At 34.8% G+C, this 15,789-nt stretch overlaps 1 protein-coding gene across 1 annotated transcript in view; it reads left to right on the top strand.

The window, feature by feature from the left end:
* NR2E1 (nuclear receptor subfamily 2 group E member 1) overlaps window positions 1–6,248 on the top strand; it is a 28,353-nt gene extending 22,105 nt beyond the window's left edge. Inside the window, exon 9 of the mRNA XM_003769337.2 lies at window positions 4,784–6,248. Within this exon, the coding sequence (XP_003769385.1) occupies window positions 4,784–4,946 (163 nt within the window). The 3' untranslated portion in view covers window positions 4,947–6,248. The remainder of the gene's footprint in view (window positions 1–4,783) is intronic.
* The last annotated feature ends 9,541 nt before the right edge of the window (window positions 6,249–15,789 follow it).

The raw sequence follows: 15,789 nt of genomic DNA, 5'->3' as shown, positions 1-15,789 counted from the left end.
AAATGCTTTGCATAGATGTTAGTTCTTGGGGACAGGGGAAGAAGTTAATTCTTGACCTGCCTCTTGGAGGAAAAGAAGGATTCTGTAAGGTCAAGGTAAGGAAAAAGTGCCTTTCCAGAATGGGAAGACAGTCACTGAAAAGAAATAGAGATAGAAAATGGAACATCAATATGTGAGGAGCAGAGAGAAGACTATTTTCACTGGACTGAAGAGTGCAGGAAGAGATGATCCTGGAAAAGTAGATTGAAGCAAGCAAAGGATTTGAAGCTAGAAATAATAGAAAGTCACTGAAGTTTATTGCATGGAGAAGTTCCATGTCAGAAAAACTTAAGGAAAATCACTTTAGCAGTAGTTGGGATGGATGTATTGAAGTGGGGAGACACAAGGTGGAATGAATAATTTGAAGGTACTTGGAATAATCTTGATGAGAAGTGATGAAAACCTGGTCTGCTTAGAAGTTGTTAAACTAGGAATCAAATCTGGATCCTGAAACTCTCAAAATAACATTTTGTTTCATTTTATTTTTCTTTCTTTTTTGGTAAGTACTTAATAAATGTTTATTTTTTCCCCTTTTCAATAGTATTTTATTTTTCCAAATACATATAAATATAGTTTTTCAGCATTCATTTTTGTATTCCAAATTTTTTCGCTCTGTTCCTTACCCTTCTACCTCCCCACAACAGCAAGCAATCTGACATAAGTTAAATATGTGCAATTCTTTTGTACATACATGTTTCCATATTTGTCATATTGTGCAAGAAAAATCAGACTAAAAGGGGAAAAAAACATGAGAAAGAAAAAGCAAATTTGTTTTGTTTTTCCATCATGTCATGCATGTGGTCTCTCTGCAGCACACAGCTTTCCAGCATTAGTAGTAGTGAAATATCTGCCTTTACCCACCCTTCTCAGTTTATGCTCTTGGCCTAGAGATGTAATTTAGTGCATCTGGAATCATACTTGTTATGAGATTTTTCTCTATATCAGTTTAGTTTCATGAAACTAGTGAACATAGGCTCACACTCTCCCTTGTGAAAAAATAATGGTGTAGTTAAATAAAGCAAAGACAGTAGTCCAGCTGAATTCTAGGGATGGAAAGGCAATAGCTACAAGCAGTAATCTGAATGTGTATTCTAGCATCTTTCCTATTTTGAAGTTGCTTACAGTCAGCATATATAAGCTGGAAGAAAAAAAGAGTGCTTCTGCTGATAATTGGAAGCTGTCATTGAGAGCCATTATAGTAGGAGAGGCAGAGAGAGACAGAGAAACAGACAGACAGATAGATACACACACACACACACACACACACACACACACACACACAAAGTTTTTTCAAAGAAATTATGGAGACAGGAGGATCCTGGGGATCTTTCTTATTGTATCTGTCTATCAATGCTTTCCTTTTTTTCTGTGAGTAATCTCCTGAGGGAATCTTTTTCTGTCCTACCTTGCTACCAGGTTACTTGTGGTCTAGGTATGAATTGACCCTCTGGAAAGTTATCTATGATCAACTTATGCCATAAGATCCCTAAGACTCCATCCTTGACTCAGTGACTTTTGGAGATCACTGTCCCTGCCCTGACTAGAATGGAAGAATTCACACAACTGATTTGTGCCATATAAAATATGCAAGTATTTTGTATGGCAAAATCATGGGCAGAATCAGTCCTCAAATATCCCAGCTTCTGGGTAGATGAGAAGACCTGTAAATATTTTTTTCAAAACCACATTTAGAAATTAGTGACATACAAGATGACCATAATGGAAATATGTTTTACATATATAAGCACATATATAACTATTTCAAATTGATTATCATCTTAGGGAAGAAAGAGGTGATGGAGGGAGGGAAAAAATTAGAACTCAAAAAAAAATTTTAATGAATGTTAAAATTTGTCTTTACATGTAATTGGGAAAAGAAAATCATAGTTTTTTTTTTAAAAAAAGAAATCAGTGACACAGATGGTAATTTTCAAATATATACTTCAGATAATGTCCATAGTTCTCTTTGTACCTGCCTGGTTTGATAAAAATTAAGGTGGGGTGCTCAATTCATGTTCCCCTTTTTGACTCAGGATCAGCCATAGAAGAAGACTATAGAGGGAATGGTTTACTTATAAGAAATCAAGAGTTGACTGTCTTGGTGACACATGGGTTTTGAATCATTTGAAAACTTCAAAATTTTGAATAATAATAACAGTAGTTCACATTTCTATAGCATATTAAGAGCTAGGTTTTTTCTTTTTGGACCAAACTTGTAATTTCATGGATGTAGGAACTCTCAGTGAGGACACGATCTACCAATGCATTTCTATACCTGCTCCACAATACGTAGACTTAGAAAGTGAAGTTAAGTGCCTAATTGGGGGTCATACAGCCAATATATGTCAAAGGTCTTCCTGATTCCAAAGCCAACCCTGTATCCAATATGCTACTTTGCAAATATTAACATTTACAGAGCACTTTTCTCACTGCAACCCTACGAGGTTAGTGACATAAATCTTATTAACTCATTTTGCAGATAAGGAAATTGAAATTTAAAAAAGTCAAGAGATCATGGATATATAGCATATTTCAGAGCATGGAATTGAATTGATAGCTCCTGACTCCAAATCTGATACTTTAACTGATCTTCTTTCTTATTGAGGACATAGTACTGCCTTTCATTCTGGACTTTTAAGTAGCTTTTGATGTGTCCCTAAGACTATTCTTCTCTCTGCTATAATAGTAAGGGAAAAGATGAATATGGTGAAGAGGAAAGGAAAGAATTGACTGCAGTGGATACCAGTGTTTCTCTGAGAAAAATCTTTTTGGTTCCACCTGAGAGGCCAGTTTCATAATCATTTTCCACTGCAGACCCAGCAATATTCATACAATCAAAGTCCCAATTTTGGAAAGAATCCCAGAGGCTACTTAGTCCATCTTGTATTTGGAAAAGAAACCTCTCAACAAGAGCTCCAACAAGTGGTGATCCAGTCTTTACTCGTAGATTCACCTGTAATAATGACTTATGATCTTTCAATTTTCCACTGACATTCATCTTTTTTTTCAGGTCTTAGGTCCCTTGCCTATCTTCAAAAACCTTTATGTGAGATATGGGGTTTGAACTGAGCTTTGAAGAAATCAAGGGATTCTTAGAAGTTGAAGTGAAGAGAGAAGGATTTTTAGTCTGTCCACTGGATAGCCAGTCAAAGGCAGGGAATCAGAGAGATTGGACAGTCTTGAATGAGGTACAAAAAGTAGGCCAGATTAGTTGTATCATAGAAAGACTTTGCTAGAAGGTGAAGATGGTCAAGAGAGAAATGCTACAGAGAATTCAAGAAGGATGAAGATTGATTTTTTAAAATTATGTGTTGGAATTGAGAGCATTGGTAGCTTTGAATGGGACAGTTTCAAATAAAGCAGATTGCAAAGAATTAAGAAGTGAGTAGGAGGAAGCAGAAACAATGAGAACAGATAGCTTTTTATTTAAAGAAGTTCAACTATGAACAGAGCAAAGAAAAATAGAATAGCTTGAGTGATAATAGGGTAAAGTAAAGGTTTTTTTTTTAAGGATGAGGAAGTCTTGGACATGTTTGTAAACTGCACAAAATTAAGATCAGTGAATAAGGAGATACTGAAGATTAGAGAGTAAGGTGGGATCAAGAGTACATGTAAATGAGTTGACATTAATGAGGAAAAAGGTCACTTCTTCACGCAAGAAAGGAGCAAAGAAAGAGAAAATGGGGAACAAGGGCAAGGGGGGTATTTTCTTGGTTTCAAAGGGAAGGAGAGATCAATAAAGGAATTGGCAAATTGGGACTTGACTCACCCCTTCTCTGGTGTTTGTTATAGCAAAGGAGGCCACTTAACTCTGCCTTTAGTAAAGCCTTATTTTGAATGAATTAGTCACTTTCCAGTATGAGAGCTTAAATTTGGTCTTTTCACCAATATGTTTCCAAAGGATGTCTTTGCTTGTGATTATTTCCAGAGAGAGCAACCTGGAAGGACAAATTCTTAATGACAAAGATTACATTAGTATAGACCTGCAGTCTCAGAGGCTGTACAAGCTTGTGCATTGAAGCCTAGATGGATGTTGGACCTCAAGAGGGAAAATTGTTCAACATTTTTTCGTATCTTTAATTAGATGCCAATTTCATTGACATGTAAGTTGGGTGGCATTCCCACCCAACAGAATTTAGTCTTTAATTTGTAATGTAATAGCAGAATTATTCTTGTGAGTGACTAAGTATAAATCCTGAATAATAATTTAGAGAAACACTTAGAAAAAAAGAGCCATTTCATTTAAGGGAAGCAGTCTAGGGGAGAAACATTTGAACTAAGAATCAAGAAATTTTCATTCATTCAAAAAAGCATTTCTTAAGCTCCTGATATATTCCAGGCTTTTTGCTAGGCACCAGGAATATAAAGATAAAGAAAATAGTCCCTGCCCTTTGTAAGCTTACAGGCCAGAAACAATGTTGAAGAGAAGAATTCTGATAACTGAGTGAAGGGAGGCAAGATAGTTCGTTTTTATAATTGATCATTAGCTCTTATAATATAAAAAGTACTGAATAAATGCTTGGCTACTGTGCCTCCATTTTTCCCACTGCAAAATAAGTGATGTCACTCTTCTAAGTTCATTTCTAAACTATCCTGTTATTTATAAAATCAGGTCCAAAGTCAGTTGGCACATTTGGATATAATTTTTGACCAAATACAAGATATTAAGATTCTTTTAACAAACTATTTCTGGAAGCACTTTGACAAATGCTTATCTAACTCATCTGATTTCTTTGCATTCCAGGTATCCCACTCAACCTTGTCGATTTGGGAAACTCCTGTTGCTTCTGCCAGCCTTACGCTCCATTAGCCCATCTACAATAGAAGAAGTGTTTTTCAAAAAAACCATTGGCAATGTGCCAATTACGAGACTGCTTTCAGATATGTACAAATCCAGTGATATCTAATTTCTGCTGAACATACACAGTCTTCAGGATGGACAGTGTCAGATGAACTTTTACCTTTGGAGAACAAGCCTCAACTAACAAAAACCTTCAGGAAGCATAAACCTGGGAAAGTGTAGTCTTTGGAGGAAAGAAAACAAGAAAATAATTAATTGGCACAAGACTATTCCAGTAGTTATGACCTGCTGCCTCTACAGAAGATGGTAGACCTGAAGAAAGGGCATTGCTTGATAGGACACCTGGAGTGGAGAGAACTCATCAGTTCCCCTTCTTCCTGAAAGGGGTTCACGACTATTGGTTGCTACTGGCCATACTATTCTATCACTAATTTTGGAAAATGATTCTAATATAACAAAAGCCCAAATATAGCACTTCATTTTTCCTTTTCAGTATTTCAAGTTGGGTTACCAAAAAATTACTCTAGAGGTATAATACATTGTACTCCAGCCTTCAGAAAGTAACTTAAATTGAAAGATTTGTTCTGAAAATAGTAGGCAACATTCAAAATCAAATACTTCACCAGACACTTTCCTTCTATTGCAAGACATCATCAAATGGCCTCCATAATGAATTGAAAAGTGTTTTATGTGATTGATTTCCATCCCCTCCATTTTTTGGCCTTTGAAGGCCAGGCAACCCTATAAAAACAACTGGTGAACATAGATGACTCTCTCATCAGAACTGCAGTTTGGATAACATCTCAAAGACAGAAGAATTTTACAAAAACAATACAAGTGAAAGGAGGAAGAATAAAACAGCAAAACCAAATAAAACAGATGTCTCACTGAGTGAGCTGATTGCTGTCCCGTTGGCATAGTGCTGAAACCAAAGGCAATGGGGTCCGAACTCTTGGTCCAATGAGACATGCAGAACAGCAACTGAATATACACAGCATGCTAGAATGAACTTCAAAGAGATAGACACTAAAAAGTTTCTTAATTGATAAACTGCTAACAGTCTCTGAGACTCTACAATGCCTTTCAGAAAACTTTGGGTTCTAAATATAGCCTTGTTCACACACAGTACACACACACACACACACACACACATGCAAACACAATCTTACACTATACGCTGCTTCTTTGATATGAGACTATACTTATGGAAATGTAGAAACAAACATTTGAAGATAGCTGCTGTACTTTTCACGTTTTGATTTGTTATTAGATACTAGCCCTGAGAAAAATCAGCACTTGGCCTATCATAGGATGAGTAAAACTTTTCTTGTACAAAGTGAATTAACAGATTTGTGAAGTTAAAAAGTTGTACTCATTGTATTTACAAAGAATAAAATATATATTGAATTTAAATCATCTTCCCTTTATTTTATCAATGTCTTTAGTTTCTATCTTAGATACAAAGTGATATCAACACTTATTTTTAAACATCTAGCACTCAAATTATGCTCCACACTGGAGGTCCAAAAGATTGCAAGACAAAGAATTCCTATTTTTTTTTAAACAACTAATCCAATGTATGAAAATCATAAATAAAGGAATAAAACAAAAACTGTTCTTCACATCTCTCAACTAGAACTGCATCTGCAGGGAAAAATTACTATGTGAGAAAGAGGCTGATTAAAACAGGTTTTGTTCACTTCTCTATTTCTCACTATCTTGCCAACATTTCAATCCCAGCCACAAATTTCTTTGTTCAGTAATCAGGAAAAAAATCATACAGAACTAGGCAGAGTTAAGTGGGTAGTAAGAGAGGAGAGGTGATTAGAGGAGAAACAGCAAAAGAAAAGGAAAATAGATGTCAGATGCAGATCTTCAAAAATAAAGATCATCCATTAGCCCTTTCTTTAGAGGGCATAAAGGTAGAATATGCCCTCAATCTACTATTTTTCATTATTTCTAGGAAAGTTTCCTTGCTGAGGGAACTGAAACAATTAAAATGAAGACTGGAGATGATAGGCAGATTTCAATTCATATTATCATGATCATAGTTAATTGAGCACTAGCTTTAAAGAGAAAAAGGGTGAGATTCCCCATAAGATTTCACCCAGAACAGGAATCACTTAAATTTCTGGCAATTCCAATTTACTTTTAAAAACAAATGTTGCTAAATCACATTTCACCAAATGCTTTCTTTTTGTTACAAGACATCAAGTGATCTTCGTGATGGATTGAAATGTATTTATTTTGTTATTGAATCTTTTTTTCTCTCTTTTGGCCACTGAAGGCCAAGAAACCCTATCAAACCAACTGGTAAACATAGTGGATGATTTTCTAGGAGGTGACTAAACTCAACAACTTGCTAGGGAGTCTCCTTGTTACACTATCTTATAGATCCACAACTTAACTAATCTTCTAAATAAATTCTCTCTAGTTTAGGTCATAAAAAGATTATAACATATTCTTTCAACTATAAATTTCCAAATGTTATTTTATGATCTATTTCTTTAGTAAAATTCAAGGCTAAGAAATAGAGTGACAGGTCAGTGGAATAGGTTAGGTACACAATTCACAATAGTTAATGACTATTAGAATTGTCCTGGATCACTAGATTGCTCAGAAGAGCAATGACTGTAGTAATCTACTATTTGATAAACTCAAAGACTCCAGTTTCTGGGATTTGAACTCACTATTTGACAAAAATTACTGAGAAAACTGGAAAATAATATGGCAGAAACTAGGCATAGTCCAACATCTCACACCTATCTATACCAATGGGTATATGATGGGTTCATGATTTAGATATAAGGAGTGATAGTAAAAGCAATTTAGGAGTGCATGTGATAGTTTACCTGTTGGATCTTTGGAGAAAGGGGGAACTTTTAGCCAAAAAAGAAATAGAGAACATTAGCAAATGCAAAATGGATACTTTTAATTATATTAAATTTCAAAGGTTTTGAACAAACAACCATTTGCAGCCAAGATTAGAAGGGAAGCAGAAAGCTGGGAAATAATTTTTATGGCTAGTGTTTCTGATAAAGGCCTCACTTCTAAACATGTGTAAAACCAAATCAGATTTATAAGAATACAAATCATTATTGAACTGACAAATGGTCAAGAGATATGGACAGTTTTCAGATAAAGAAATTAAAGCCAGTTATAGTCATATGAAAAAGTGCTCTAAATAACTATTATATTAGATTAGAGATTATGCATGATTATGATTAGAGAAATGCAAATTAAAACAACTCTAAGGTATCTCCTCAAACCTATCAGATTGGGCAAGATGATAGAAAAAGATAATGAAATATATTGGTAGGTGATGTAGAAAAACTGGGACACTAATGCAGACTAATGCATTGTTTGTAGAGTTGTGAGCTGATACAGCCATTCTGGAGAGAAATTTGGAATTACACCCAAAGGGCAATCAACCTGTACTTATACTTTTGATTGATCAATGTCACTACTGGGCTGTGTCTCAAAGAGATCATTAAAGACGGGAAAGGATCCACATATGCAAAAATGTTTGTAGCAGTTCTTTTTGTGGTGGCAAGGAGTTGGAAATTGAGTGGATTGGGGAATGATTAAATAAGTTGAGTGTAATGGAATATTCTTGTTCTATAAGAAATATGAGCAGGCTTGATTTCAGAAAAGCCTAGAAAAATTACACGAACTGATGCTGAGTGAAGTAAGCGGAACCAGGAGGACATTGAACATAATAACAGCAAGATTGTGTGATGATCACCTATGATAGACTTAGCTCTTCTCAGCCATATAGTGATACAGGACAATTTCAATAGACTTGGGATGGACAATGTTATTCATCTGAATACAGAGAAAGAAGTATAGAGATTGAATATGGATTGAAGCATACTATTTTCAGCTTTTTTCTTTTGTTTTATTTTTTTCTTTCTCATGGTTTTTCCCTTTTCTTTTTTTTTTTCTTTTACAACATGACTAATGTGGAAATATTTTTTAAATGATTATACATGTATTAACCTACATCAGATTACTTGCTTTCTTGGGGGAGGTAAAGGAAGGAGAGAGAAAAACAATTTGGAACACAAAATCTTTTTTTTTTAATTAAAGCTTTTTATTTCCAAACATATGCATGGGCAATTTTTCAACACTGACCTTTGCAAAGCTTTCTGTTCCAAATTTTTCCCTCCTTCTCCCCACCTCCTCCCCTAGATGGCAGGTAGTCCAACACATGTTAAATATGTTAAAGTATATGTTGATTTATACAGTTATCTTGCTGCACAAGAAAAATCAGATCTAGAAAGAAAAAAGACATAAGAAGGAAAACAAAAGGCTAGTTCACATCAAAAGAAAGCATGAAAATGCTATGTTGGGGTCCACATTTAATTCCCATAGGCCTCTCTCTGGGTGTATATGGCTTTCCTCATCACTGAACAATTAGAACTGGTTTGAATCATCTCATTGTTGAAGAGAACCATGTCCATCAGAATTGGTCATTGTATAGTCTTCTTGTTGCCGTGTACAATGATCTTCTAGTTCTGCTCATTTCACTCAGCATCAGTTTATGTCAGTCTCTCCAGGCCTTTCTGAAATCATCCTGCTGGTCATTTCTTACAGAACAATAATATTCCATAACATTCATATGCCACAATTTACCCAACCATTCTTCAATTGATGGGCATCCACTCAGTTTCCAGCTTCTAGCCACTACAAACAGGGCTGCCACAAACATTTTGGCACATACAGATTCCTTTCCCTTCTTTAGTATCTCTTTGGGGTATAAGCCCAGTAGTAACACTGCTGGATCAAAGGGTATGCACAGTTTGATAACTTTTTGAACATAGTTCCAAACTGCCCTCCAGAATGGTTGAATCATTCACAACTCCACCAGCAATGTATCAGTGCCCCAGTTTTCTCATATCCCCTTCAACATTCATCATTATCTTTTCCTGTCATCTTAGCCAGTGTGAGAGGTGTGTAGTGGTATCTCAGAGTTGTTTTAATTTGCATTTCTCTGATCAATCATGATTTAGAGCAACTTTTCATATGACTAGAAACAGTTTTAATTTCTTCATCTGAAAATTATCTGTGGAACTCAAAAAACCTTACAAAAATGAATATTGAAAACTATCTTTACATGTAACTGGAAAAATTAAATATTATTTAAATAATATATTATAATATATCATATACTAATTAATAACATAGTAAAATATGGATATAATATAATTATAACATTAAAACAATATAAAAATAAAATAAATAAAAAATATTCAACAGAGTACTAGGCGAAATGAAGAAGTTGATGGAAGAAATAGTACTTTCTTCAAGTAGCTTATAGTTTCATAAAGCAGGGATAGAAACAATGACTGATGATCCACAACAATCTAAGAGATGTAATATCAGATGATATTAGACACATTTAATATTTATGTATATGAAAGAGATTTTAAAGACCCCAGGCAAAATATGAGATTTTCACAAGTGTGAGTGGCAATGATAAAACTACAGTAAGGGGTTTGGGAGGAATCAGACCCTATTTGGACATACCTAATACTTGATTATTAAAAGTAAGTCTTAATTCTTTTCTTTTTTGCTCTTTAGTTTTTTTTTACTATTATAAAATTTTTATTTTTTTCAATTATTGAAAACTGATTATTCATCTTCCTATCTCTCCTCACCCATAGTGAGAAAAACTAAACCCCCTTTGCAAACATTTATTCTTTTTTTTATTAGTTTTTTTTCCCAAAAAACATAAGCATGGATAGTTTTTCAACATTAACCCTTATAAAACCTTGTGTTCCAATTCTTTTTCCCCTTCCCCCAACCCCTCCCTAGATGACAAATAATCCAATATATGTTAAACATGGTAAAAATATGTTAAATCCAATATATACATAGATATTTATACCATTATCTTGCTGCATAAGAAAAATCAAATAAAAATGAGGAAGAAAATAAAATGCAAGTCAGCAACAATAAAAAGAGTGAAAATGCTATGTTGCAATCCACACTCAGTTCCCACAGTCCTCTCTCTGAATTAGATGGCTCTCTTCATCTCAAGGTCATTGGAACTGGACTGGATCATCTCATTGTTGAAACGAACCACGTCCATCACAGTTGATCATCATATAATCTTCTTGTTGCCATGTACAATGATCTGGTTCTACTCACTTCACTTAGCCTCAATTCATCTAAGACTCTCCAGGCCTTTCTGAAATAATCCTGATGATCTTAAGCAAAATAAATTCTTCCATTGGTCATATTCAAAGGGGAAAAAAAAAAACCATTATATCTTCCCTTGAGTCTACTACCTTGCTTTCAGGAGTTACATAGTATTGAATCCACTAGAATCATGGTTTGCCATTGCATTGATCAGTCTATAGTTTTTCAAAGTTGTTTGTCTTTACAACTATGTTGTTATATATGTTATTGTATAAATTGTTTTCTGGCTTCTGCTCATTTCATTGTGCATCAATTCCTGTAAATCTTTCCAGATTCCTCTGAAACCACCCTCTTTATCATTTTTATAGCAGGTAGTATTCCATCATATTCAAATTCCATATAACTTATTCAGTCATTCCCCAGTTTGTGGATGCCCTGTAAGTTTCCAATTCTTTGCCACGACAAAAACTGCTGTTATAAATAATTTTGTACAGCCCTCTTTGGGGTCTACATTCCACAGTGATATTTCTGGGTCAAAAAGTTATGCACAATTTAATAACTTTCGAAGAATAGTTCCAAACTGCTTTCTAGAATGGGTAGACCAATTCACAGCATCATCAACAATGACGTTAATATACCTGTTTTTCCACAGTACTTCCAGAATTTATCATTTTCTTTTTTCACGTTGTTTACCATCAGATGGATGTGAGGTAGAACCTCTGAGTTATTTTAATTTTTGTAATTATTAACAATTTAGAGGAGTTTTTATATGATTATTGTTAAGTTGGCTTTTTTCCTTTGATCACTTGTCACTTGGGGAATGGCTATAATGTTTATAAATTTGAATCCATTCCCTCAGAAATGTGATCTTTACCAGTGAGACCTGCTGCAAGAATTTTTTTTCCCCTTTTGCCTATCTCTCTAATTTCATCTGTATTTGTTTTGTTTGAATAGAGACTTTCTTCAAGTCAATAACCTTCTTGGGGTATAATTCTATTAGTATAATTTCTGAGCCAAAAAGTATGTATATTTTCTTATTTGCATAATCTCAGGACTGTTTTGATTTACATTTTTCTTATTATTAATTATTCAAAATATTCTTTCATATGATAGTTAATAGTTTACAATTCTTTCAAGTCTTTGTTCATTTTCTTTAAGCACTTATCTATTGGGGAATGACTTTTGATATGCCACTTTGTTGAATCATTCCATTCCCCAGTTGATGTGCACCCTGTTAGGTTTCAGTTGTTTGCTGATATATATATAAAAGAGCTGCTATGGGAGCTACCCCTGATTCCTAAGGGGTTGTTAGGGGACATTACCAGTTATCTGTATCCAAAGAATTTTCATAAATTAAAAGGCATTTTATAAGATTTGGAAACTACTAAAGACAATATGTGAAGAATTGTACTTATTTGTTGAGTCTTTCAATGATCTCACTTGGGACATGGAGGTCATCAAGCAGAAGGTCAAGAAAAATAATTGACTTGATTTGGAGACCCTTGAGATTAGATCTTTAAGGGTTTGATCAACTGTCTTGTTTGTAATAGTATTGTCTTAGGCAGATTCAAGTTTGTTACATGTTGACAAGAGACATCTGTATTTATTACTGGCAATGAGACTTGTTTTCCCATAGACAAATTAGAATCCTTGATTTTGAAGAGGGTTGTCACTGACAAATCTCCTCTCTCCTCAAAAAGCTTCCTTGGCTCCCTATTACTTCCAAATCACACCATAAATTCCTCTAACATTTAAATCCCTCCATAATCTGGCACCTTCCTACATCTCCCATCTTTTCACTTGTTATCCCCTTCCACAAATCCTGCATTCCAAACTACACTGTCCTACTAAAAATTCCTCAAATTTGACACTCCATCTCTTATCTCCATGCTTTTTGTTCTTCTGTGTGTGAAATGCTCTGTTCCTTCACTTCTACTTCTTCATTTACCTGAACTTTTTTTCAGAACTCAGTTCGAAGTTCGCCATCTTCAGAAGACCTTTCCAGATTTTCCCAACTTCTCCTCTCAGTTTACCTTATTCTGCATATATCTTGTATGTCCTTAATTAGTCATATCTAGTCCTCCTCTCCCATTAAAATGTAAGTTCCTTGAGGGCAGGGACTATTTTTATCTTTCTTTGTATCCTGATGATTTGCATGTTTCCTGTACATAGTGAATGATTAATAAATACTTATTGACTGATTGAGTTTTGACTATAAAGAGTTCAATTTCTAGCATAAAGTGACCAGCTTATAAATGGAGGAAAGGGACACATTTTGACTTCTTCAAAGTTGACCATTGCCTATTAGAAGTGACTAAGAGCTGTAGGCAAACATGAGTTCAATTGTTTCTATACTTCAGGGAAAACTAATTGAAATGAAGAAATATCCTAACATTTAGGTACAGGTTGGTCTCTTTGCCTTCATTTCCATTTATATCTATTTCTAGTTACCTTCTCACTTCTTTGTGTTTGAGGCAAAATTCAGTTTACCTGAACTTTTTGGGTAACAAAGCAGCAGAATGGATTTCATTGTCTGTTCTTGGACCCATACACAGAGGGGAAGTTGGCAAAAGAGCAGTCATTTTCAAAACTTAAAACTGGGACTTAAAACTTTCTCAACAGCTGGTGGTGTAGTGGTTAGCACACTGGGCCTAGAGTTAAGAAGACCTGAATTAATTTCCAACCTCAGACCCTTGCCCAGCTGTGATCCTGGGCAAGTCACCTAACTTCTGTTTGCCTCAGTTTACTCAGTTGTAAAATAAAGATAACAGTATTTATGTTGCAGAGTTATAAGATTAACATGAGATAATATTTTAAAGCACTTTGTCGGGCACATAGTAGGTATTATATAAATGTTTATTCTTTTCTCTTTCCTTGAAACTTCCTTCAGTTCTTGAGTAGGTGGGTGCAATTAGTGGCGTCAACTGTCCGAAATGCCCAGAGGGAAAATATCTCCCTTCTTTGGCACAGCACAGTGCCAGTTTCCATTTCTGGTTGCCCCTGGAGGATAGGTTTTCTGGCTTGGTCCTGAATTCCTCATTCTTTTTACTCTAAATTTCCCCTTGATCAGGACCTAACCAAATCTTTTATCCAAAACTTTTAATTGATTGAAGAAGATTCTAATGAGATATTTAGACCTTACTCACACCTAGTTCTGATTCATAGATTCAATCAAAAAAAATGCTCTTAGTGGAGTGATCAATGGAGCCAGATTGATCTCAGATACAAAGCTTGCGTTGTAATAGGGGACATAGACAATCAATTAGCCAATCAATAAACATTTATTAAATGCCTATTATTTATCAGGCATTCTGTTAAGTAATGGATAAGGCAAAAGACAGTCCCTGCTTTCACAAACTAATCAGAGAGAAAACATGATTATGCACAAACAGACTATAGACTGGACAAACTGAAAATTATCAAGTCTCTTTTTCAAAAGTGATTCCTTGATGGCAAAAAAAGAACCCTGAGGATTTTGATATATCTGCTGGAAATCTCTAGCAAATGTAGACAGCTCATAGATTCTGGTTTTGCCTTTAATGATAATCATAAATCAACAAGGTTAAAGGATCCACAAAGACAATCTATGCTGGTTCAGATTCTTATCGACAAGGACAAACTGTCTGCTCAGGTGAAAATAATTGGGATCTTGGTGGAGGGAGAAATGACAGATTATTAGAATTTTTGATACCGAAGGAGAGCAAAATAGGACACAGTCTAATTTGCACCTTTGATTTTGGGGAAAATAAATTTCAGAGGGTTCAGAGAAAAAAATAAATAAGACCTCATAGCCTAACATTCTACAGATGAAGTCCTCAAGAATTAAATTTAGAAAATGCAAAGAAAAAAATAATGAGGAAGAATAGGAAGAGATGTTTAAGAGCCTGATCTGTTAAGGGGACTTATGTACCAACTTAAAAATTTTTAGTTGTTGATAATTTTCTACTTTTATATCATCTTCACTAGCCAATGTGTCTCCATCCAGTGAGTTCTCCCTTCCAACAAAGAAAAATGTTTCAGCAAAACAACTCCATTTAAAAGTGTAAGTTTCACACTCAGAGCCTCCCATTTCTCTACTTAGAAGAATGAAATATATTCTCTGGTATCAAGCTTACTTACTATAATTAATTAGCATCATAGTTTATGTTATTGTGGTTATTTACATATATTATTTTCTTGGTTCTCATTAGCATGTTCTATATATTAGTTTATTTAATTTTTATCATGTTCTGCTCTTCTCTCTCCTTTGGTTTTTTAATTCTTTTCCCCTGTCCTCTTCTGTTTCTCCCTTCCTTCTGTGTTTCCATCCCTCTTTCACATTGTCTCTTTCTCTTTTCCTCTCTCTTAGTTTGTTTTTCTCTTGTCTCTCCCCCTCCTTCCCTTTCTAGCTTTCTTCCTACCCTTTTTCTCTTGCTCCCTTCCTTTCTCTTCCTCTCTCCCTTCTTCTTTTTCTGTGTCTATCTCTCTCACTTACTGTCTCCCTTTCTCTCTTTCTCTCCTCCTCTTTCTCTCTGCCTCCTCCACTTTCTCTGCATCTCTTTTCCCCTTCCACCTTATTCTTCTGTCTCTCTCTCTTTTTTTTCTATCTTCTGTCTCTATGTCTTTATATCTGTCTCTGTCTCTCTTTCTTATACACTTTGATGACCTTTAAAAAAGTTAATTCTTTTAACTCTATTCCCTTTTCGAGTCCATTATTGAACTCGACCCACTGATTGCAGCACTTATGATTGAGAACCCTCTTCTGATCAATTCCCTTTCCCCAGAAATTAATTTGCCCATTAAGGCTTATAATTTTACTCCAGTGC

The sequence above is a fragment of the Sarcophilus harrisii genome, chromosome 4, assembly GCF_902635505.1.
Source record: "Sarcophilus harrisii chromosome 4, mSarHar1.11, whole genome shotgun sequence".
NCBI classification, from domain to species: domain Eukaryota; kingdom Metazoa; phylum Chordata; class Mammalia; order Dasyuromorphia; family Dasyuridae; genus Sarcophilus; species Sarcophilus harrisii.
The sequence above is the reverse complement of the archived record's forward strand: the minus strand, read 5'-3'. Positions and strand labels throughout refer to the sequence as shown.